Here is a 17,347-nt window from a genome sequence, read left to right as displayed (position 1 = left end):
GCGCTGATTCACTAAAGCCAATAAAACTCACAACCTCACGTCTGCATTTTTTCATCCCCCCGTCCCCATTTTTGCCACAGGGGCTGCTTCCCCTTCCCCATTTTTTTTCCCCCACCATAGGGACAATGTCCCTTGTCCCCTGTGTCCCCCCCCGATGTTATTTTTGGTGCCATCTGGTGCTGCTGGGGGGGTCGCATTTGAGGCTGGGGGTGGGATTGGGAACACTGGGTGGCCTCAGAGCCCCCTTGGGCCCCTCCCATAGGGAAGGATCCAGCCTGGGAAGAGCACGGGGGGGGTCTGCGGGCCGGGATGTGCCCCCGGGGGGCGGGACAAGACCCCCGGGATCGGGCCCCGTGTGCCGGGATCGGGCCCCGTGTGCCAGGATCGGGCCCCGCCAAGCAGCCTTCGCTCCGTTTCCTCGGCGCTTCGCGACACCCGGCGGCGCTTTCCGGCGCCGTTTGCGCCCTCGGCGCTTTACGGCAGGCGGAGGGCGGAGGAGACGCGATGAGTTTTTACGACGCGTTTCGCGGTTTCTTCGGCTTCCCGGGGCGCGGAAGGTAACGGCAACACCCCCCGGCGCCCCCCGGCGCCCCCGGCCCGGGTGTCTCAGCGCCGCGGTCCCACAGGCCCCGGGACCCGCTGTTCGGCGCGGCGTGGGACGAGGAGGACGAGGAGGAGGACGACGCGGGCCCGTCCGCGGCGCAGCCCCCTCAGGATTTCGGCTTCGGCTTCACCCCCGGCGGCTCCCGCGGCGCCTTCGAGGAGCTGTTCCGAGACATGGGGGAGCTCCTGGGGCTCTTCGGGGGATCCTGGGCCGGGCCCCCCCAGCCCTTCGGTGGGGATGGGAAGGGGCTGCCCCCCACCTGGGGGGCTGCGCGGGGTCCCGGGGTCACCCCGGCCTGACCGCCCCTCCCCGTGCCCCCCAGAGCCCCCCCAGCCCCGCCGCCCGCTGCGCGACTCCATGCTGAAGGAACCGGACGGTCCCGCTCCCGGTGCGGCCTCGGGAGACCCCGAGGGTCCCAGCGACCCCCGGCCCTGGACGCCCTTCCTGGGGGTGGGTGATGCGGGTTGGGCCGTCGTGGGGTCACCTGTGTCACCTCGTGTCACCTCGTGTCACCGGCTTTGCCTTGCAGCTGGACGACGCTCGCCCGGTTCCTCCTGCGCTCAAGGAAGATCAAGGTGGGTGGTGGCGCGGGGCCGGGGGGTCTCAGTGTCCCCCACGCCGCTGTCACTGTCACACGTCTCCCGCGCAGACCTGGACTCCCAGGTGTCCTCGGCGGGGCTGGGGACCATCCTGAGACCCAACGAGCCCGAGTCCCGCTCGTACTTCAAGAGCGTGTCTGTCACCAAAGTGACGCTCCCTGACGGGGTGAGTGTCCCTGGTGGGCTGGGGGTGACTTGGGGACGCTGTGGTGTCCCTGGTGGGCTTGGGGACACTGTGGTGTCCCTGTCAGGTTTCGGGTGACTTAGGGATGCTGTGGTGTCCCCAGTGGGCTGGGGGTGACTTGGGGGTGCTGTGGTGTCCCTGGTGGGCTTGGGGACACTGTGGTGTCCCTGTCAGGTTTGGGGTGACCTGGGGACGCTGTGGTGTCCCCAGCTGGTTGGGGGTGACTTCGGGACGCTGTGGTGTCCCCGTCAGGTTTGGGGTGACTTGGGGGTGCTGTGTTGTCCCCAGCGGATTGGGGGTGACTTGGAGATGCTGTGGTGTCCCCTGCAGACGGGAGGTGACTTGGGGATGCTGTGTTGTCCCCAGTGGGCTGGGGGACACTGTGGGGTTCCCGTCAGGTTTGGGGTGACCTGGGGACGCTGTGGTGTCCCCAGTGGGCTGGGGGTGACTTGGGGACGCCGTAGTGTCCCTGGTGGGTTTGGGGTGACTTGGGGACGCTGTGGTGTCCCCGGTGGGTTTGGGGTGGCTTGGGGACGCTGTGGTGTCCCTGGTGGGTTTGGGGTGGCTTGGGGACGCTGTGGTGTCCCTGGTGGGTTTGGGGTGGCTTGGGGACGCCGTGATGTCCCTGGTGGGTTTGGGGTGGCTTGGGGACGCTGTGGTGTCCCCGGCGGGCTGGGGGTGGCTTGGGGACGCCATGGTGGTGGCGGTGGCGTCCCTGAGGCCGCGGTGCTGCGCGGCAGGCGGTGGAGGAGCGCCGGACGGTGCAGGACAGCCAGGGCCACCGCGAGACCACGGTGACGCGCCGGAGAGGAGACCAGGCCTTCATCACCACCACCAAGGAGGACGGGCAGCGCCGCGACTACCGCGAGGAGGTGCTCAACATGGACGACCGTGAGTGTGTGTCCCCCCCACGGGGACGGGGGGCGAGCGGAAGGTTTGGGGCCCCCCCCGAGCGGTCCCGCTGCTCTCGCAGGGGAGCTGGCGCAGTTCACGGACTCGTGGCCGCGACAGGACGAGCTCCGCGCCCCCACCCTGAGCGACGCCTCCTCCGCGCTGGGCACCTTCTTCCGCCGCTGGTTCTCCAGCTGGTAGCTGTGCCCCCCCCAGGACGAGCTCCCCGAATGTGTGAGATGGGGGGGGACCCCACGTTTTGCTGAGGTGCTGGGATGGATTCCGCTCCGTCCGGGGCGGGGGGTGAGCAGCAGCCTCTTCCCCCCGCCCTGTTTTTATTGCAGATGGGGCAGATGCTGCGGGGAGCCGGTGCCCAGGCTGGGGGGGCCCCGTGGGGTCACTTGTGTGTGTGTACAAAGAAATAAAGTTTATTTATGCTAACGGCGACCTGCCGGGCTCCTTCAGGCTGGGACCCCCTGTTTGGGGGCACAGCCCCCCCTCCGCGGTCCTGCCTGTGCTGACACCCCGCGAGCAGCGCTCCGGCCGTCCTGGAGCCTTTCCAAGGGCTCTTCATTAGCGCTGCCTGCGGCTTGGGGGGGATCAGGCGGAGGAAATTGGGGATCCCTGGGGTAAAACGCCAGCGCTGGCTCAGCTGAGTGGGGGCTCATCAGTTGGAGATGTCCCTGATCAGTTGGATGTCCCTGGTCTGGTGGAGATGTCCCTGGTCTGGTTGGAGATGTCCCTGGTCTGTTGGAGATGTCCCTGGTGTGGTTGGAGATGTCCCTGGTGTGGTTGGATGTCCCTGGTGTGGTTGGAGATGTCCCTGGTCTGGTTGGAGATGTCCCTGGTCTGGTTGGAGATGTCCCTGGTCTGGTTGGAGATGTCCCTGGTCTGGTTGGAGATGTCCCTGGTCTGGTTGGAGATGTCCCTGGTGTGGTTGGATGTCCCTGGTGTGGTTGGAGATGTCCCTGGTCTGGTTGGATGTCCCTGGTCTGGTTGGAGATGTCCCTGGTGTGGTTGGAGATGTCCCTGGTGTGGTTGGATGTCCCTGGTCTGGTTGGAGATGTCCCTGGTGTGGTTGGAGATGTCCCTGGTCTGGTTGGAGATGTCCCTGGTCTGGTTGGAGATGTCCCTGGTCTGTTGGAGATGTCCCTGGTCTGGTTGGAGATGTCCCTGGTCTGGTTGGAGATGTCCCTGGTCTGGTTGGAGATGTCCCTGGTCTGGTTGGAGATGTCCCTGGTGTGGTTGGATGTCCCTGGTCTGGTGGAGATGTCCCTGGTCTGGTTGGAGATGTCCCTGGTGTGGTTGGATGTCCCTGGTCTGGTTGGAGATGTCCCTGGTCTGGTTGGAGATGTCCCTGGTCTGTTGGAGATGTCCCTGGTCTGGTTGGAGATGTCCCTGGTCTGGTTGGAGATGTCCCTGGTGTGGTTGGAGATGTCCCTGGTGTGGTTGGAGATGTCCCTGGTCTGGTTGGAGATGTCCCTGGTCTGGTTGGAGATGTCCCTGGTGTGGTTGGAGATGTCCCTGGTCTGGTTGGAGATGTCCCTGGTCTGGTTGGATGTCCCTGGTCTGGTTGGAGATGTCCCTGGTGTGGTTGGAGATGTCCCTGGTCTGTTGGAGATGTCCCTGGTCTGTTGGAGATGTCCCTGGTGTGGTTGGAGATGTCCCTGGTCTGGTTGGAGATGTCCCTGGTCTGTTGGAGATGTCCCTGCCCATGACGAGATGCTCTTTGAAGGTCCCTCCCAACCCAAACCCTTCCATGATCACAGAATCACAGTTTTGGTGGGACAAGACCCTCACGATCATGGAGTCCAACCATAACCCACCGCTGGTGCTGAACATGTCCTGAGAACCTCATCTGTGTGTTCAACCCCTCCAGGATGGCGACTCCAGCACTGCCCTGGGCAGCCTGTTCAACACCCACAGCCCTTTGGGGAGAAATCACCCCAAATTTCCACCCTCACCCTCCCCTGGTGCAACTTGAGGCCGTTTCCTCTGCTCCTGGCGCTTGTTCCCGACCCCCCCGGCTCCAACCTCCGTTCAGGCCCCTCCTGCACCCGTGAGCGGGACCGTCACACCGGGGCTGTCCCTGGTCCCCCAGGACCCCCGGAGCTGCTCCTGATGCCCCAGGGACTGTCCCTGACCCCCAAGACCCCCTTTGGCCCCCCAGGACTCCCCTGGGACCCCTCACACCCGGCTCCCCACACCCCCGGGGTTGTTACACTGGGACCCCCCCGGGGTGCCCCTGACACCCCCCAGGACACCTGGCTCCCTGGGAGCCCCCGGGGCTGCTCCTGAGACCCCCAAGACCCCCCGATACACCCCCAGTGCTGCCCTTGATACCCCCTGGGACCCCCCACTCCCCAGACCGCCCAGGGCTGCCCCTGAGACCCCCCGGGACTATCCCTGACTCCCAGGACCACCCCCAAACACCCCGGTGCTGCCCCTGATACCCCCTGGGACCCCTGGAGCTGCCCAGCACCCCCAGGGTTCTTACACTGGGACCCCCCCGGGGCTGTCCCTGAACCCCCAAGACCCCCTTTGGCCCCCCAGGACCCCCCTGGTACTCCCCCCGGTGCTGCCCCTGGGACCCCCTGGGATCCCCCACTCCCCACGACCCCCCAGGGCTGCCCCTGAGACCCCTCAGGAGTGTCCCTGACCCCCAAGACCCCCTTTGGCCCCCCAGGATCCCCCCGGTACCCCCCCCGCTGCTGCCCGTGATACCCCCCGAGCCCCCGGGGCTGCCCAGCACCCCCAGGGTTCTTACACTGGGACCCCCCCGGGGCTGTCCCTGAACCCCCAAGACCCCCTTTGGTCCCCCAGGACCCCCCCGGTAACCCCCCCCCACCCCCCCGCTGCTGCCCGTGATACCCCCCGGGGCTGCCCAGCGCCCCCATGGTTGTTACACTGGAACCCCCCCAGTGCTGCCCCTGAACCCCCAAGACCCCCTTTGGCCCCCCAGGACCCCCCCGGGACCCTCGCTCCCCACGACCCCCCGGGGTCCCCCCGTCCCTCCCGCCGCAGCGCCGGCTGGTTCCCCGCCTCCCCTTCCCCGCCACTTCCGCCGCCGACCGGCGCCGCCGCGGCCATGGGGCGCTGAGCGGCGGCAGCGGCAGCAGCAGCGGGGCCGCAGCGGCCCCGCCACCGGCCCCGGCCCCGGCCCCGGCCCCCGCTCCCCATGGGCTGCGGGGCCGCGGGCCATGGAGCGGTGCGCGGCCCGCCGGGCCCCGGGTGAGCGGGGGGAACCGGGAGGCCCCGCTGGGCCCCGGCGGGCCCCGGCGCGGCCGTTGTCCCGGTAACGCGGCGGGAGGGCCCGGGATGGACCCGCAGTCACGGCCGTGCCCGGGACCGGCCCCCGAAGGGACCGCGGTGCGGCGGGGTTGCAGGGCTGGGGGCTGGGTGCGGATATCCAGGGCTGGGGGTGCAGGAGGAGCTCTGGGGGTGCAGGGTGGGTTCTGGGGGGGCTGGGGGTGCAGGGTTTGGGTGCAGAGGTTCTGGGGGTGCAGGGTTTTGGGGTGCAGGGGATTTGGGATGCAGGGTTTGGGGTGTAGGGGGGTTGGGGTGCAGGGGTTCTGGGGGTGTAGGGGTTTGGGGTGCAGGGGTTGGTGTAGAGTGGTTTTGGGGGTACAGGGATTCTGGCGATGCAGGGGGTTGGGGTGCAGGGTTCAGGGTTTGGGGTCAGGTTTTGGGGTACAGGTTTAGGGGTGCAGGTTTTGGGTGCAGGGTTTGGGGTCAGGTTTAGGGGTGCAGGTTTTGGGTGCAGGGTTTGGGGTCAGGTTTGGGGGTGCAGGTTTAGGGGTGCAGGTTTAGGGGTGCAGGTTTGGGTGCAGGTTTAGGGGTGCAGGTTTAGGGGTGCAGGTTTGGGGTCAGGTTTGGGGGTGCAGGTTTGGGGTCAGGTTTGGGCGCAGGCTGACGGGCGCTGTGCCGCAGAGGAGGAGCGGCGGGTGCGAGCCAACGCGCGGGAGTACAACGAGAAGTTCCAGTACGCGGTGAGTGGGGGGGCCAGCCCAGCCCCCCTCCCTCGGGCAGGGTTCGGGGGGACCCCACACAACCCCGCGTCACCCCCCGGGTCAGCGGAGCTGAAACCGGCTGCTTGGCCCTGGGAAAACGGTGCTGAGGGGTCCTTGATGGAGCTATGGGTCTGGCGGGGGGGCACACGCAGCCCCCCATTGACACCCCCAGCCCCCCCATTGACACCCCCAGCCCCCCCATTGACACCCCCAGCTCTGCCTGCACCCTGACGAGCTTCTGGTTAATTAACGAGCTTCTGGAGGGGCAGCGCTCACCTTGGTGTCCCCCCCCTCCACACTGAGGTTATTTCTGGCTGGGGGGGACACGGGGTCTGGGGTCACCCCTTGGGGGGCACTGGGTGGTGTCCCTGTCACAAACTGGGGACCGAGGGGGAGGAACCGGCTCTCGAGGGGGTCTGAGCTCCCAAATTGAGGGGACGGTGAGCGGCAGCCCTGCCCCCCCTCCCCGAGCGATGCCGGGGGGGCCTCGGTGGCTCCTGACCCCCCCGTCTCGTCCCCAGAGCAACTGCATCAAGACCTCCAAGTACAACATCGTCACCTTCCTGCCCGTCAACCTCTTCGAGCAGTTCCAGGAAGTGGCCAACACCTATTTCCTCTTCCTCCTCATCCTGCAGGTAATTCTGGGGGGGCAAATGGGCCCCCCCACCCTGCCCTTCCCTCCCCGAGCTCGGGTGGGGTCTGGGGTCCCCTGTGACCCCCGTCCCCGTCCCCAGCTGATCCCCCAGATCTCCTCGCTCTCCTGGTTCACCACCATCGTGCCTTTGGTTCTTGTCTTAACCATCACCGCCGTCAAAGACGCCACCGACGACTATGTGAGTGGCCCCCGCGTGTCCCTGTCCCCGGGGGCGGCTGCAGGACATGGGGACAGGGGGGGACAGGGGACCCCATTGCGGTTGACACTCATCTTTTCCCCCAGTTCCGCCATAAAAGCGACAACCAGGTGAACAACCGTCAGTCTCAGGTGCTGATCGGCGGAGTGTGAGTGTCACAGGGAGGGGACGCGGGGACACGGGGACGCGGGGCAGGGGACGGGGGACGGGCGACGGCAGCGGCTCCCGCCGTGTCCCCCGTGTCCCCCGCAGGCTGCGGCAGGAGCAGTGGATGAACGTGCGCGTCGGGGACATCATCAAGCTGGAGAACAACCAGTTCGTGGCGGTGAGCGCGGTGCCGAAACGGGTCCCGGCAGCGCCACGGGGCGCTGCCATCGCTCGGCTTTCGGGCTCCTCCATCACCTCCTCACAATGGGAAAGAGCTTGAGGAGCTGAAGCGAGATCAGGGACGGGAACGGAGCTGCGGAAGGCGCTGGAGCACAAGTGTCCCCAGCCAGGGCTGCTGAGCACACGTGTCCCCAGAGCCTTGTCCCCAGTGTCCCCCGGTACCAGCCCGGCCCTCCATGTCTCCCCACAGGCCGACCTGCTCCTCCTGTCCAGCAGCGAACCCCACGGCTTGTGCTACATAGAGACATCGGAGCTGGACGGGTAGGTGTCCCCGTGTCCCCCGCGTGACAGGGGAAGGCAAGCGGTGACAATGAGAGCAAACAGAACTTGGGGAGCATTCGAGTGTCCCCCCTGCCCGGCCGCCGCTCACCCCCGCGCTTCGTTATGTGCAGAGAGACCAACATGAAGGTGCGCCAGGCCATCCCCGTCACCTCGGAGCTGGGGGACACCGGCAAGCTGGCCGGGTTTGACGGTGAGTGCCTGTGACCCATGGGGAGCCCCTGGGGTCCCCACTTCGTCCCCTGGTGTGGGTCCCACCCAGAGAGATCAGGACCCTCCACGCCGTGTCGAAGCGTGGAGTGGGGGAACGGTACTGGGAGCACTGGGGTGGAACTGGGCGCCTGGAGGAGGCGGGTGACAGCCGAGCCGTCCCCCCTTTTCCCAGGTGAAGTGATCTGCGAACCCCCCAACAACAAGCTGGACAAGTTTGGGGGGACGCTGTACTGGAAGGAGAACAAATACCCCCTGAGCAACCAGAACATGCTGCTGCGGGGCTGCGTCCTGCGCAACACCGAGTGGTGCTTCGGCCTCGTCGTCTTCGCAGGTGGGTCGGGACGGTGATGCCGCCCCCCCATACGGAACGGGGACCCCCCCCTGACCCCCGCCCCTCTCCCCAGGGCCTGACACGAAGCTGATGCAGAACAGCGGCCGGACCAAGTTCAAGCGGACGAGCATCGACCGGCTGATGAACACGCTGGTGCTCTGGGTACGTGGCGGGGGATCCCGGATGACCCCCCAGCTCTGGCTCGAGGGCTCTGACGTCTCCCCCTCCTCTCCCCAGATTTTCGGGTTCCTGGTGTGCATGGGGGTGATCCTGGCCATCGGCAACGCCATTTGGGAGCACGAGGTGGGCGTCTGCTTCCAGATCTACCTGCCCTGGGACGAGGGGGTGCACAGTGCCTTCTTCTCCGGCTTCCTCTCCTTCTGGTCCTACATCATCATCCTCAACACCGTGGTGCCCATCTCGCTCTATGTGAGGTAGGGGTTGAAGGGCTGGGCGAGGAGGGGGGGGGATTAATTTGGGGTGCCCTGCGGGGAGGGGACACAGGGACGGAGCTGTGTGTGCGGGGGGGGTGCGGGGCTGCCCTCGGGGATACCCCAAAACCTGGCACCCCACTTGTCCCCCCCGGCTGCATCTGTCTGGCTGCTCATCTCTCCCCGCCCTGGCTGCACGCTGGTTATTTTGCTGCCCCCCCGCGCAGCTCCCAGGCTCCCGCACTGTCCCCTTCTCTCTCTCTTTTAATTTCTCTCTCTTTTCGTTCCCCAGCATGGGTTCTGTCACCCTTACCCCGAGGTAAGAACGTGTCGCCCCCACCCCTCCCATTAGCTCATTGCCGGGGGGCCGGGGAGGGGGTTTGGGGGCGCGTAGGTGTGCGAGACGCCCGGCGGGACGTCCCCTCGGTGCCGGGCCCCATGTCCCCAGCCCTGGCTTGGCTGTCGGTAGGAGCGGGTGCGGGACGGGGGGAACCCCGGGTGGTCCACGGTGGGCGCGCGTGTCCCCGGCGGTGTCACCCGGCCCCGGTGACACCCGGTTGCGTCCCCTTGGCAGCGTGGAGGTGATCCGGCTCGGGCACAGCTACTTCATCAACTGGGACAAGAAGATGTACTGCGCCAAGCGGCGCACGCCGGCCGAGGCGCGGACCACCACCCTCAACGAGGAGCTGGGCCAGGTCGAGTACATCTTCTCCGACAAGACCGGCACCCTCACCCAGAACATCATGGTCTTCAGCAAGTGCTCGGTGAACGGGCACAGCTACGGTGAGCGCCGGGGGCGGGGTGCTCCGGCTCCCTCCCGCGGAGGGTTTGGGGTGTTGCGGTTTAACCCGGGCTGGCAATAGAACCACGCGGCCGCTCACTCACCTCCCGTCCCTCAATAGGGGAGAGAGTCGCAACTTGGATTGAGATAAACACAGAGAGTAAGAGCGAGAAATGCCAGAGAGAGAGGTCCTGACTTTCCTTAAATAATCAGCATGATGCTAATTGGCTGGAATACTCTGATTGATAAATGTGGGTGTCAGTCCAGCTCTGTCCGTCCATCCCCTTCCTCGCTGCCTCACCCCTGTGGGCAGAGCTCAGAGTGTCCTTGGCTCTCAGAGCAGAGCAATTAAACACATTAACTGTGCTGGGCTGGTATCTCTTGTTCTCAGACTAAGTCCAAATAACGAGCGATGGGAAAGGAAGGTTTGTAACTGCACAAGGAAAATTAACCCGTTTTCAGCCAAACCGGCACGGGGGGGGCAGCGTTGGGTCCGTGTCCCCGCTCATTTGTGGCCCCGTTTCGCAGGTGACGTGCAGGACGTGCTGGGTCCCAAGGCGGAGCTGGGAGAGGTAAGGGCAGCGCGGGGCGGGCGCCGGGCCGTGCCGCAGCGGGTGACCCCCCCGTGTCCCCCGGCAGAGACCAGAACCCGTGGACTTCTCCTTCAACCCGCTGGCCGACCCGCGGTTCCAGTTCTGGGACCCCAGCCTGCTGGAGGCCGTCAAGCTGGGGGACCCCCACGTGCACGAGTTCTTCCGCCTGCTCTCGCTCTGCCACACCGTCATGTCCGAGGAGAGGAGCCAAGGTGGGCGCTGGGACCCCCCCGGCGCTATGACCCCCCCGCACTGTGACCCCCCAGCACTGTGATCCCTGGTGCTGTGACCCCCCAGTGCTGTGGCCCCCCCCAGTCTTGTGACCCCCCCAGTCTTGTGTCCCCCCAGTCTTGTGTCTCCCCAGTCTTGTGACGCCCCCAGCGCTGTGACCCCCCCAGCACTGTGACCCCCCCCAGTCTTGTGAACCTCGCAGTGTTGTGACTCCCCAGCACTGTGTCCCCCCAGTGCTGTGACCCCCCAACACTGTGACCCCCCCCCAGCGTTGTGACCCCCAGCGCTGTGATCCCCCAGCACTGTGACTCCCCAACACTGTGTCCCCCCAGTCTTGTGATCCCCCAGCACTGTGACCCCCCCCATTGCTATGACTCCCCCAGCACTGTGACCCCCCAATGTTGTGACCCCCCCAGCGCTATGACCCCCCAGTGCTGTGACCCCCAGCACTGTGACCCCCCAGTTCTGTGACCCCCCAAGTACTATGACCCCCTTGGCACTGTTAACCCCCCCAAGTGCTGTGTCCCCCCAGCACTGTGACCCGCCCAGTATCGTGGGGCACTGTGTCCCCCCACCACTGTGTCCCTCAGCACTGTGACCCCCTGGCACTGTGACCCCCATCACTGTGGCCCCCCCCGTGACCCCCCCACTGTCCCCAGGGGAGCTGTTCTACAAGGCCCAGTCCCCGGACGAGGGCGCATTGGTGGCGGCCGCCAGGAACTTTGGCTTCGTGTTCCGGTCCCGCACGCCCAAAACCATCACGGTGCAGGAGCTGGGCCGGGCCGTCACCTACCAGCTGCTGGCCATCCTGGACTTCAACAACATCCGCAAGCGCATGTCCGTCATCGGTGAGCCGGGAGCTGGGGGGTCACAGTGGGGCTGGGGGGGTCACAGTGGAGCTGGGAGGGTCACAGTGGGGCTGGGAGGGTCACGGTGAGGGTGGGAAGGTCCCCATGGGGCTGGGAGGGTCTCTGTGGGGCTGGAGGGGTTGCAGTGGGGCTGGGGGGGGTCACAGTGGGGCTGAAGGGGCTGTGGTGGGGCTGGGGTCACGGTGAGGCTGGAAAGGTCCCCATAGAGCTGGGAGGGTCCCCCTGGGGCTGGGAGGGGTCACAGTGGGGCTGGGAGGGTCCCCTTGGGGCTGGGAGGGACACAGTGGGGCTGAGAGGGTTGCAGTGGGGTTTGGAATGTCATGGTGGGGCTGGGAAGGTCCCCATGGGGCTGGGAGGGACACGGTGAGGCTGGGAGAGTCCCCATGGGGCTTGGGGGTCACAGTGGGGCTGGGAGGGTCACGGTGGGGCTGGGGTCTGGGTTCAGTGCCGGGGACCAGCCCCACGCGGGCGGTGACGTGACCGCGGAGACGTCACAGGGTCAGGATGGGGGTTGGAGGGGAACCTCCTCCTGCCCCCCCGAACCCAGCAGCGTGTCCCCGTCCCCCCCCGCAGTGCGCAGCCCCGAGGGCAAGATCCGGCTGTACTGCAAGGGCGCTGACACCATCTTGCTGGAGCGGCTGCACCCGCTCAACCAGGACCTGAGCAACATCACCACCGACCACCTCAACGTGAGCGGGGCGGGGACGGCAGCGCGGGCGGGTTCGTCCCCTGTCCCGGGGGGCCGCGAGGGTCCGGGGGCCACCGCCGGGCTCTGCCCCGCACCCAGCGCCGCGCGCTTGCAGGAATACGCCGGCGAGGGGCTGCGGACACTGGTGCTGGCGTACAAAGACCTGGAGGAGAGTTACTACGAGGACTGGGCTGAGCGGCTGCGCCGCGCCGGCAGCGCCCCCGAGGCGCGGGAGGATCGCCTGGCTCGGCTCTACGACGAGGTGGAGCACGATATGATGGTACGGGGAGGGCTGGGGGGGGGACACGCGGCGGCGGGGCAGCCCTGGTGGAGCTGCCGCCTTTTTGGGTGCCCCCCCAGCTGCTGGGAGCCACGGCCATCGAGGACAAGCTGCAACAGGGGGTCCCCGAAACCATCGCCATCCTGACGCTGGCCAACATCAAGATCTGGGTGCTGACGGGGGACAAGCAGGGTGAGGTGCTGGTGGGATGTGGGGCTGGATCCCACCTGCCTGGGGGGCGGTGGGGCAGATGCCGCCCCCACGAGGTGACCCTGGCTTAGCCCCCGGTGTCCCGTCCCCAGAAACAGCCGTGAACATCGGCTACTCCTGCAAGATGCTGACGGACGACATGACCGAAGTGTTCGTGGTGACGGGTCACACTGTGCTGGAGGTGCGAGAGGAGCTCAGGTGAGGCTCGGGGCGCAGAGGGGACGCAGAAGTGCCCAAAATCGAGAGTCCTGACTCTCTGAACTGCCTGAAAGGAGCTTGGAGCCAGGGGGGTCGGGCTCTGCTCCCCAGGAACAAGCACCAGGAGCAGAGGAAACGAACGCAAGTTGCGCCAGGGGAGGGTGAGGGTGGAAATTTGGGGTGATTTCTCCCCAAAGGGCTGTGGGTGTTGAACAGGCTGCCCAGGGCAGTGCTGGAGTCGCCATCCTGGAGGGGTTGGATACACAGAGATGAGGTTCTCAGGACATGGGGCAGGGACAGGGTGGGGTAACAGTGGGACTCGATGTAAAGCTCTTTTCCAACCCAAACAATCTGATGATTCTCCGATTCTCTTTCTCCGCAGGAAGGCCCGGGAGAAAATGATGGACGCGTCGCACTCCACGGCCAACGGCTTCTCCTACCAGGAGAAACTCTCCTCCTCCAAGCTCACCTCGGTGCTGGAAGCCATCGCGGGCGAATACGCCCTGGTCATCAACGGGCACAGCCTGGTAGGGACACTGGGGTGTCGGGTGTGACAGAGTGACAGCATCCCAGAACGTGAGGGGTTGAGGGGCCCTGGAAAGCTCATCCAGTGCAATCCCCCCGGAGCAGGAACACCCAGATGAGGTGACACAGGAAGGTGTCCAGGCGGGTTGGAATGTCTGCACAGAAGGAGACTCCACAACCCCCTGGGCAGCCTGGGCCAGGCTCTGCCACCCTCACCCCAACAAGTTGCTTCTCATCTTCCAGCGGAACCTCCTGTGTTGCAGTTTGCACCCATTGCCCCTTGTCCTGTCCCTGGTTGTCACCAGAAGAGCCTGGCTCCATCCTCCTGACACTGCCCCTTTCCATCTTGATCCCCAGGAATGAGTCCCCCCTCAGGCTCCTCTTGTCCAGCTCCAGAGCCCCAGCTCCCTCAGCCTTTCCTCACACGGGAGATGCTCCACTCCCTCCAGCATCTTGGTGACGGGACAGCCGTCTGGCCGTGTCCCCCACCGTCCCCCGCTGTCCCCACAGGCCCACGCACTGGAGGCCGACATGGAGGTGGAGTTCCTGGAGACGGCGTGTGCCTGTAAAGCCGTCATCTGCTGCCGCGTGACGCCACTGCAGAAAGCCCAGGTGGTGGAGCTGGTGAAGAAGTACAAGAAAGCTGTCACCTTGGCCATCGGCGACGGGGCCAACGACGTCAGCATGATCAAGAGTGAGTTTGGGGAGCTCCATGTGCACCATCCTGGGGTGTGTGGCGGCCTCTGTCCTTGTCGCTCTGGGTCACCGCTGGTCCCTGGTGCTCCGTCCCGACCCCACGTCTCCTCTCCGCAGCCGCCCACATCGGGGTGGGGATCAGCGGGCAGGAGGGCATCCAGGCGGTGCTGGCCTCCGACTACTCCTTCTCCCAGTTCAAATTCCTGCAGCGCCTGCTCCTGGTGCACGGGCGCTGGTCCTACCTGCGCATGTGCAAGTTCCTCTGCTACTTCTTCTACAAGAACTTTGCCTTCACCATGGTCCACTTCTGGTTCGGCTTCTTCTGCGGCTTCTCGGCGCAGGTGAGCGGCCGAGGCGAGTCGGGGGGTTCACCCGTGGGACCCTCTGCTTGTGGTGGGTCTGAATTGCCTCGATGGAGGTTGGAGCCGGGGGGGTCGGAACAAGCGCCAGGATGAGAGGAAACGGCTGCGAGTTGCGCCAGGGGAGGTTGAGGTTGGAGTGGCCCGTGTGCCGGGGGGGCCGGCGGTGGCTCCGCTGTCCCCGCCGGTGACATGGTGGCCATGCGGGACACGGGGTGGTCACATCCCGCGTCCCCCTGAGCGCTCGGTTCCGCGCAGACCGTGTACGACCAGTACTTCATCACGCTCTACAACATCGTCTACACCTCGCTGCCCGTGCTCGCCATGGGCGTCTTCGACCAGGTACCGCGGGGGAGCGCCGGGTCCCCGTGTGCGCGGAGCCGGCCTGGCTGCCCGCGGCGAGGTGACAAAGGGCCGCCGCGCGTCCTTGTCCCTCCGCGGGCGCTGGCACAGCCTGGCGCAGCCCCAGAGGTCGGGGGGGCGTCCCCAAATCGTCCTGTGCCCCCCAGGACGTGCCGGAGCAGCGGAGCATGGAGTACCCCAAGCTCTACGAGCCCGGGCAGCTCAACCTGCTCTTCAACAAGCGCGAGTTCTTCATCTGCATCGCCCAGGGCATCTACACGTCCGTCCTCATGTTCTTCATCCCCTACGGCGTCTTCGCCGACGCCACCCGCGACGACGGCGCCCAGCTGGCCGACTACCAGTCCTTCGCCGTCACCGTCGCCACGTCCCTCGTCATCGTGGTCAGCGTGCAGGTGGGGACGCGGCCCCGAGCCCCGGCCAGGGCGGAGGGGAAGGGCTGGTCCCATCCTGCCCTGCGGCCGTGCCGGGAGCTTGGTGGCCATCCCCTGAGCATGGTGGCCATTCTCTGAGCATGGTGGCCGTTCCCTGAGCATGGTGGCCATCCCCTGAGCATGGTGGCCATTCTCTGAGGTTGGTGGCCATTCTCTGAGCGTGGTGGCTATTCCCTGAGCATGGTGGCTATTCCCTGAGCATGGTGGCCATCCCCTGAGCATAGTGGCCATTCTCTGAGCATGGTGGCCGTTCCCTGAGCACGGTGGCTATTCCCTGAGTAGGGTGGCCATTCTCTGAGCATGGTGGCTCTTTCCTGAGCATGGTGGCTATTCCTTGAGCACAGTGGCCATCCCCTGAGACCAGTGGCCATTCTCTGAGCATGGTGGCTGTCCCTGAGGACGGTGGCCATTCCCTTGAGCACAGTGGCCATCCCCTGAGGATGGCAGCCTTCTCCTGAGGATGGTGGCTGTTCCCATAGCACAGTGGCCATTCTCTGAGCACAGTGGCCATCCCTGTAGCACAGTGGCCATCCCCTGAGCACAGTGGCCATTCCTTGAACACAGTGGCTGTCCCTGAGCACGGTGGCCATGCATGTAGCACGGTGGCCATTTCCTGAGCACAGTGGCCATCCCTGAGCACAGAGACCGTCCCCTGAGCGCTGCCTCCTCCGTCCCCTCTCCCCCAGATCGGGCTGGACACGGGTTTCTGGACGGCCATCAACCACTTCTTCATCTGGGGCAGCCTGGCCGCCTACTTCGCCATCCTCTTCGCCATGCACAGCGACGGCCTCTTCCAGATGTTCCCCAACCAGTTCCGCTTCGTGGGTGAGTCCGGGGGGGTTACCGAGCGACACCCCCCACCCTGGCGGGTGCTGGATTCGCGTCCCCCCCCAGGTAACGCGCAGAACACGCTGGCGCAGCCCACGGTCTGGCTGACCATCGCCCTCACCACCGTCGTCTGCATCATGCCCGTCGTGGCCTTTCGCTTCCTCAAGCTGGACCTGAAGCCAGAACTGTCCGATACGGTGAGACCGGGGTGGGGGGACACACACACGGCGAGCGGGAGGTTCCTGACGCCGTCCCCGCGGTTCCTGACGCCGTCCCCGTGTCCCCAGGTGCGCTACACCCAGCTGGTCCGCAAGAAGCAGAAGACGCAGCACCGGTGCATGCGGCGCGTGGGGCGCGCGGGGTCGCGCCGCTCCGGCTACGCCTTCTCGCACCAGGAGGGATTCGGCGAGCTCATCATGTCCGGGAAGAACATGCGGCTCAGCTCCCTGGCGCTCGCCGGCTTCGCCGCCCGGCCCAGCGCCGGCTGGATCGAGACCCTGCGCAAGAAAAAGGGCAGCGACGCCGGCAGCCCCGACAAGGCGCTCAAGGTGTGAAATCGCAGCCCCCCCCCACCCAGACCGCGGGACGCTGGGGATCGTTGCGGTGTAACCAAAAATACACCAGACGGACAGACGGATGGACGCTGCGTCCCCGCCCCACCCATAGTATTCACCTCCACGGAGCGCCAAACCCCCCGTCACGCGAATGTATCGTGCCAGAGCCACCGGCGCGGGGGTCCCGGGGGGGCGGTGACAGCGCCCTCCCCCCCCCGCGTGTCTTTTTTTATATAAAAAGAAGAAAAGAACAAAAAAAGCCACAAACCAGAAAAAAAAAAAGGGAAGGAAAACTGCTCCAAGTGGACAGAGCGACTCGTTTCTCGAGGGGGGGGTGGGGGCAGGGGTGTCATTGTCCCCTTGTCACTGTCCCTGGTGTGTGTTCCAGCGCTGGGGGGGAAAGGGGAAGTGATTCCGGCTCCTTCCTGATTTTTGCGGGTTCACGGGTGCTGAGATTCGGTCCCATGCCGGGGGGGTCGCAACCGCTGCTTCCTCCTCCTCCTCCTCCTCGGAGCCTTTTTGGGGGGAACGTTGTCCCGTCACCGGGGGGTCCCGGGGCTGCTCTACTTGATACCAAAGAGGAGCTGGAGTGGGTGTTTGGGGGGTTATTTTGTGTTGGGGGGGACGGGGGGTGTTTTAATTTATGATGAGTTTCTATATGGTGGGATTGTAGCGTTTGGTGGGTCCGTAGAGAAACAAACACAACAGCAACAAAACAGAACAACCCCCCAAACTAAAAACAAAAAGCCAAAACAACAATAACCCCCCAAAAAAACAAACAGAACCCCCCCCCAAAAAAAAACAAACATGAAAAACCACACAAAACGCCCCCAAACAAACATAATTTTAAAGGGAAATAAACAACAGGTTTTTTTATAAAGCCCCTCAATATTCTAAACAGTTTCTGCCTGTCCTGTGTCCTCCCGGGGCGGGCCCGGGACACCGGGGGACACCGGGAGGG

At 65.5% G+C, this 17,347-nt stretch overlaps 2 protein-coding genes across 6 annotated transcripts; both read left to right on the top strand.

Annotated features, from left to right (window-relative positions):
* The first annotated feature begins 294 nt into the window (after nucleotides 1-294).
* HAX1 (HCLS1 associated protein X-1) lies at nucleotides 295-2,719 on the top strand. 2 transcript variants are annotated; one of them, XM_065043112.1, is made up of 8 exons: nucleotides 295-557; nucleotides 627-835; nucleotides 927-1,054; nucleotides 1,134-1,179; nucleotides 1,254-1,369; nucleotides 2,128-2,278; nucleotides 2,361-2,512; nucleotides 2,623-2,719. In XM_065043112.1, exons 1-7 carry the CDS (start codon nucleotides 310-312, stop codon nucleotides 2,477-2,479), a joined length of 1,017 nt encoding a protein of 338 aa, XP_064899184.1. In that variant the 5' UTR covers nucleotides 295-309; the 3' UTR covers nucleotides 2,480-2,512; nucleotides 2,623-2,719. The 2 variants fall into 2 exon arrangements, with proteins under 2 accessions (XP_064899184.1, XP_064899183.1); XM_065043111.1 differs by having other exon boundaries at nucleotides 2,361-2,719.
* Nucleotides 2,720-5,331: 2,612 nt separating this feature from the next.
* Nucleotides 5,332-17,170, top strand: ATP8B2 (ATPase phospholipid transporting 8B2). Of its 4 annotated transcripts, none has more exons than XM_065042963.1 (28): nucleotides 5,332-5,509; nucleotides 6,209-6,267; nucleotides 6,810-6,923; nucleotides 7,023-7,121; nucleotides 7,226-7,287; nucleotides 7,392-7,464; nucleotides 7,717-7,787; nucleotides 7,919-7,998; nucleotides 8,191-8,349; nucleotides 8,423-8,511; nucleotides 8,587-8,783; nucleotides 9,073-9,099; nucleotides 9,355-9,563; nucleotides 10,090-10,133; nucleotides 10,201-10,366; nucleotides 11,045-11,233; nucleotides 11,828-11,943; nucleotides 12,058-12,204; nucleotides 12,303-12,414; nucleotides 12,525-12,630; nucleotides 13,013-13,157; nucleotides 13,666-13,849; nucleotides 13,969-14,192; nucleotides 14,469-14,552; nucleotides 14,720-14,965; nucleotides 15,691-15,829; nucleotides 15,899-16,029; nucleotides 16,120-17,170. In XM_065042963.1, the coding sequence occupies exons 1-28, from the start codon at nucleotides 5,479-5,481 to the stop codon at nucleotides 16,384-16,386; spliced, it is 3,570 nt and encodes a 1,189-aa protein (XP_064899035.1). In that variant the 5' UTR covers nucleotides 5,332-5,478; the 3' UTR covers nucleotides 16,387-17,170. The 4 variants fall into 4 exon arrangements, with proteins under 4 accessions (XP_064899035.1, XP_064899034.1, XP_064899036.1 ...); XM_065042962.1 differs by having other exon boundaries at nucleotides 12,058-12,222; XM_065042964.1 differs by lacking the exon at nucleotides 9,073-9,099 and having other exon boundaries at nucleotides 12,058-12,222.
* The last annotated feature ends 177 nt before the right edge of the window (nucleotides 17,171-17,347 follow it).

This window comes from Columba livia, chromosome 28 (assembly GCF_036013475.1).
Source record: "Columba livia isolate bColLiv1 breed racing homer chromosome 28, bColLiv1.pat.W.v2, whole genome shotgun sequence".
In the NCBI taxonomy this organism is placed as follows: Eukaryota; Metazoa; Chordata; class Aves; order Columbiformes; family Columbidae; genus Columba; species Columba livia.
The sequence above is the reverse complement of the archived record's forward strand: the minus strand, read 5'-3'. Positions and strand labels throughout refer to the sequence as shown.

Bases quoted from the DNA above. Each gene is read 5' to 3' on its own strand.
- HAX1 (XM_065043112.1), top strand. From the start codon at position 310: ATGTGCCCCCGGGGGGCGGGACAAGACCCCCGGGATCGGGCCCCGTGT. The intron at 558-626 runs GTAACGGCAACA...GCGGTCCCACAG, and splicing joins GGCTTCCCGGGGCGCGGAAG to GCCCCGGGACCCGCTGTTCG. The intron at 1,180-1,253 runs GTGGGTGGTGGC...TCTCCCGCGCAG, and splicing joins TGCGCTCAAGGAAGATCAAG to ACCTGGACTCCCAGGTGTCC.
- ATP8B2 (XM_065042962.1), top strand. From the start codon at position 5,479: ATGGAGCGGTGCGCGGCCCGCCGGGCCCCGG. The intron at 11,944-12,057 runs GTGAGCGGGGCG...GCGCGCTTGCAG, and splicing joins TCACCACCGACCACCTCAAC to GAATACGCCGGCGAGGGGCT. The intron at 12,223-12,302 runs GTACGGGGAGGG...GTGCCCCCCCAG, and splicing joins AGGTGGAGCACGATATGATG to CTGCTGGGAGCCACGGCCAT.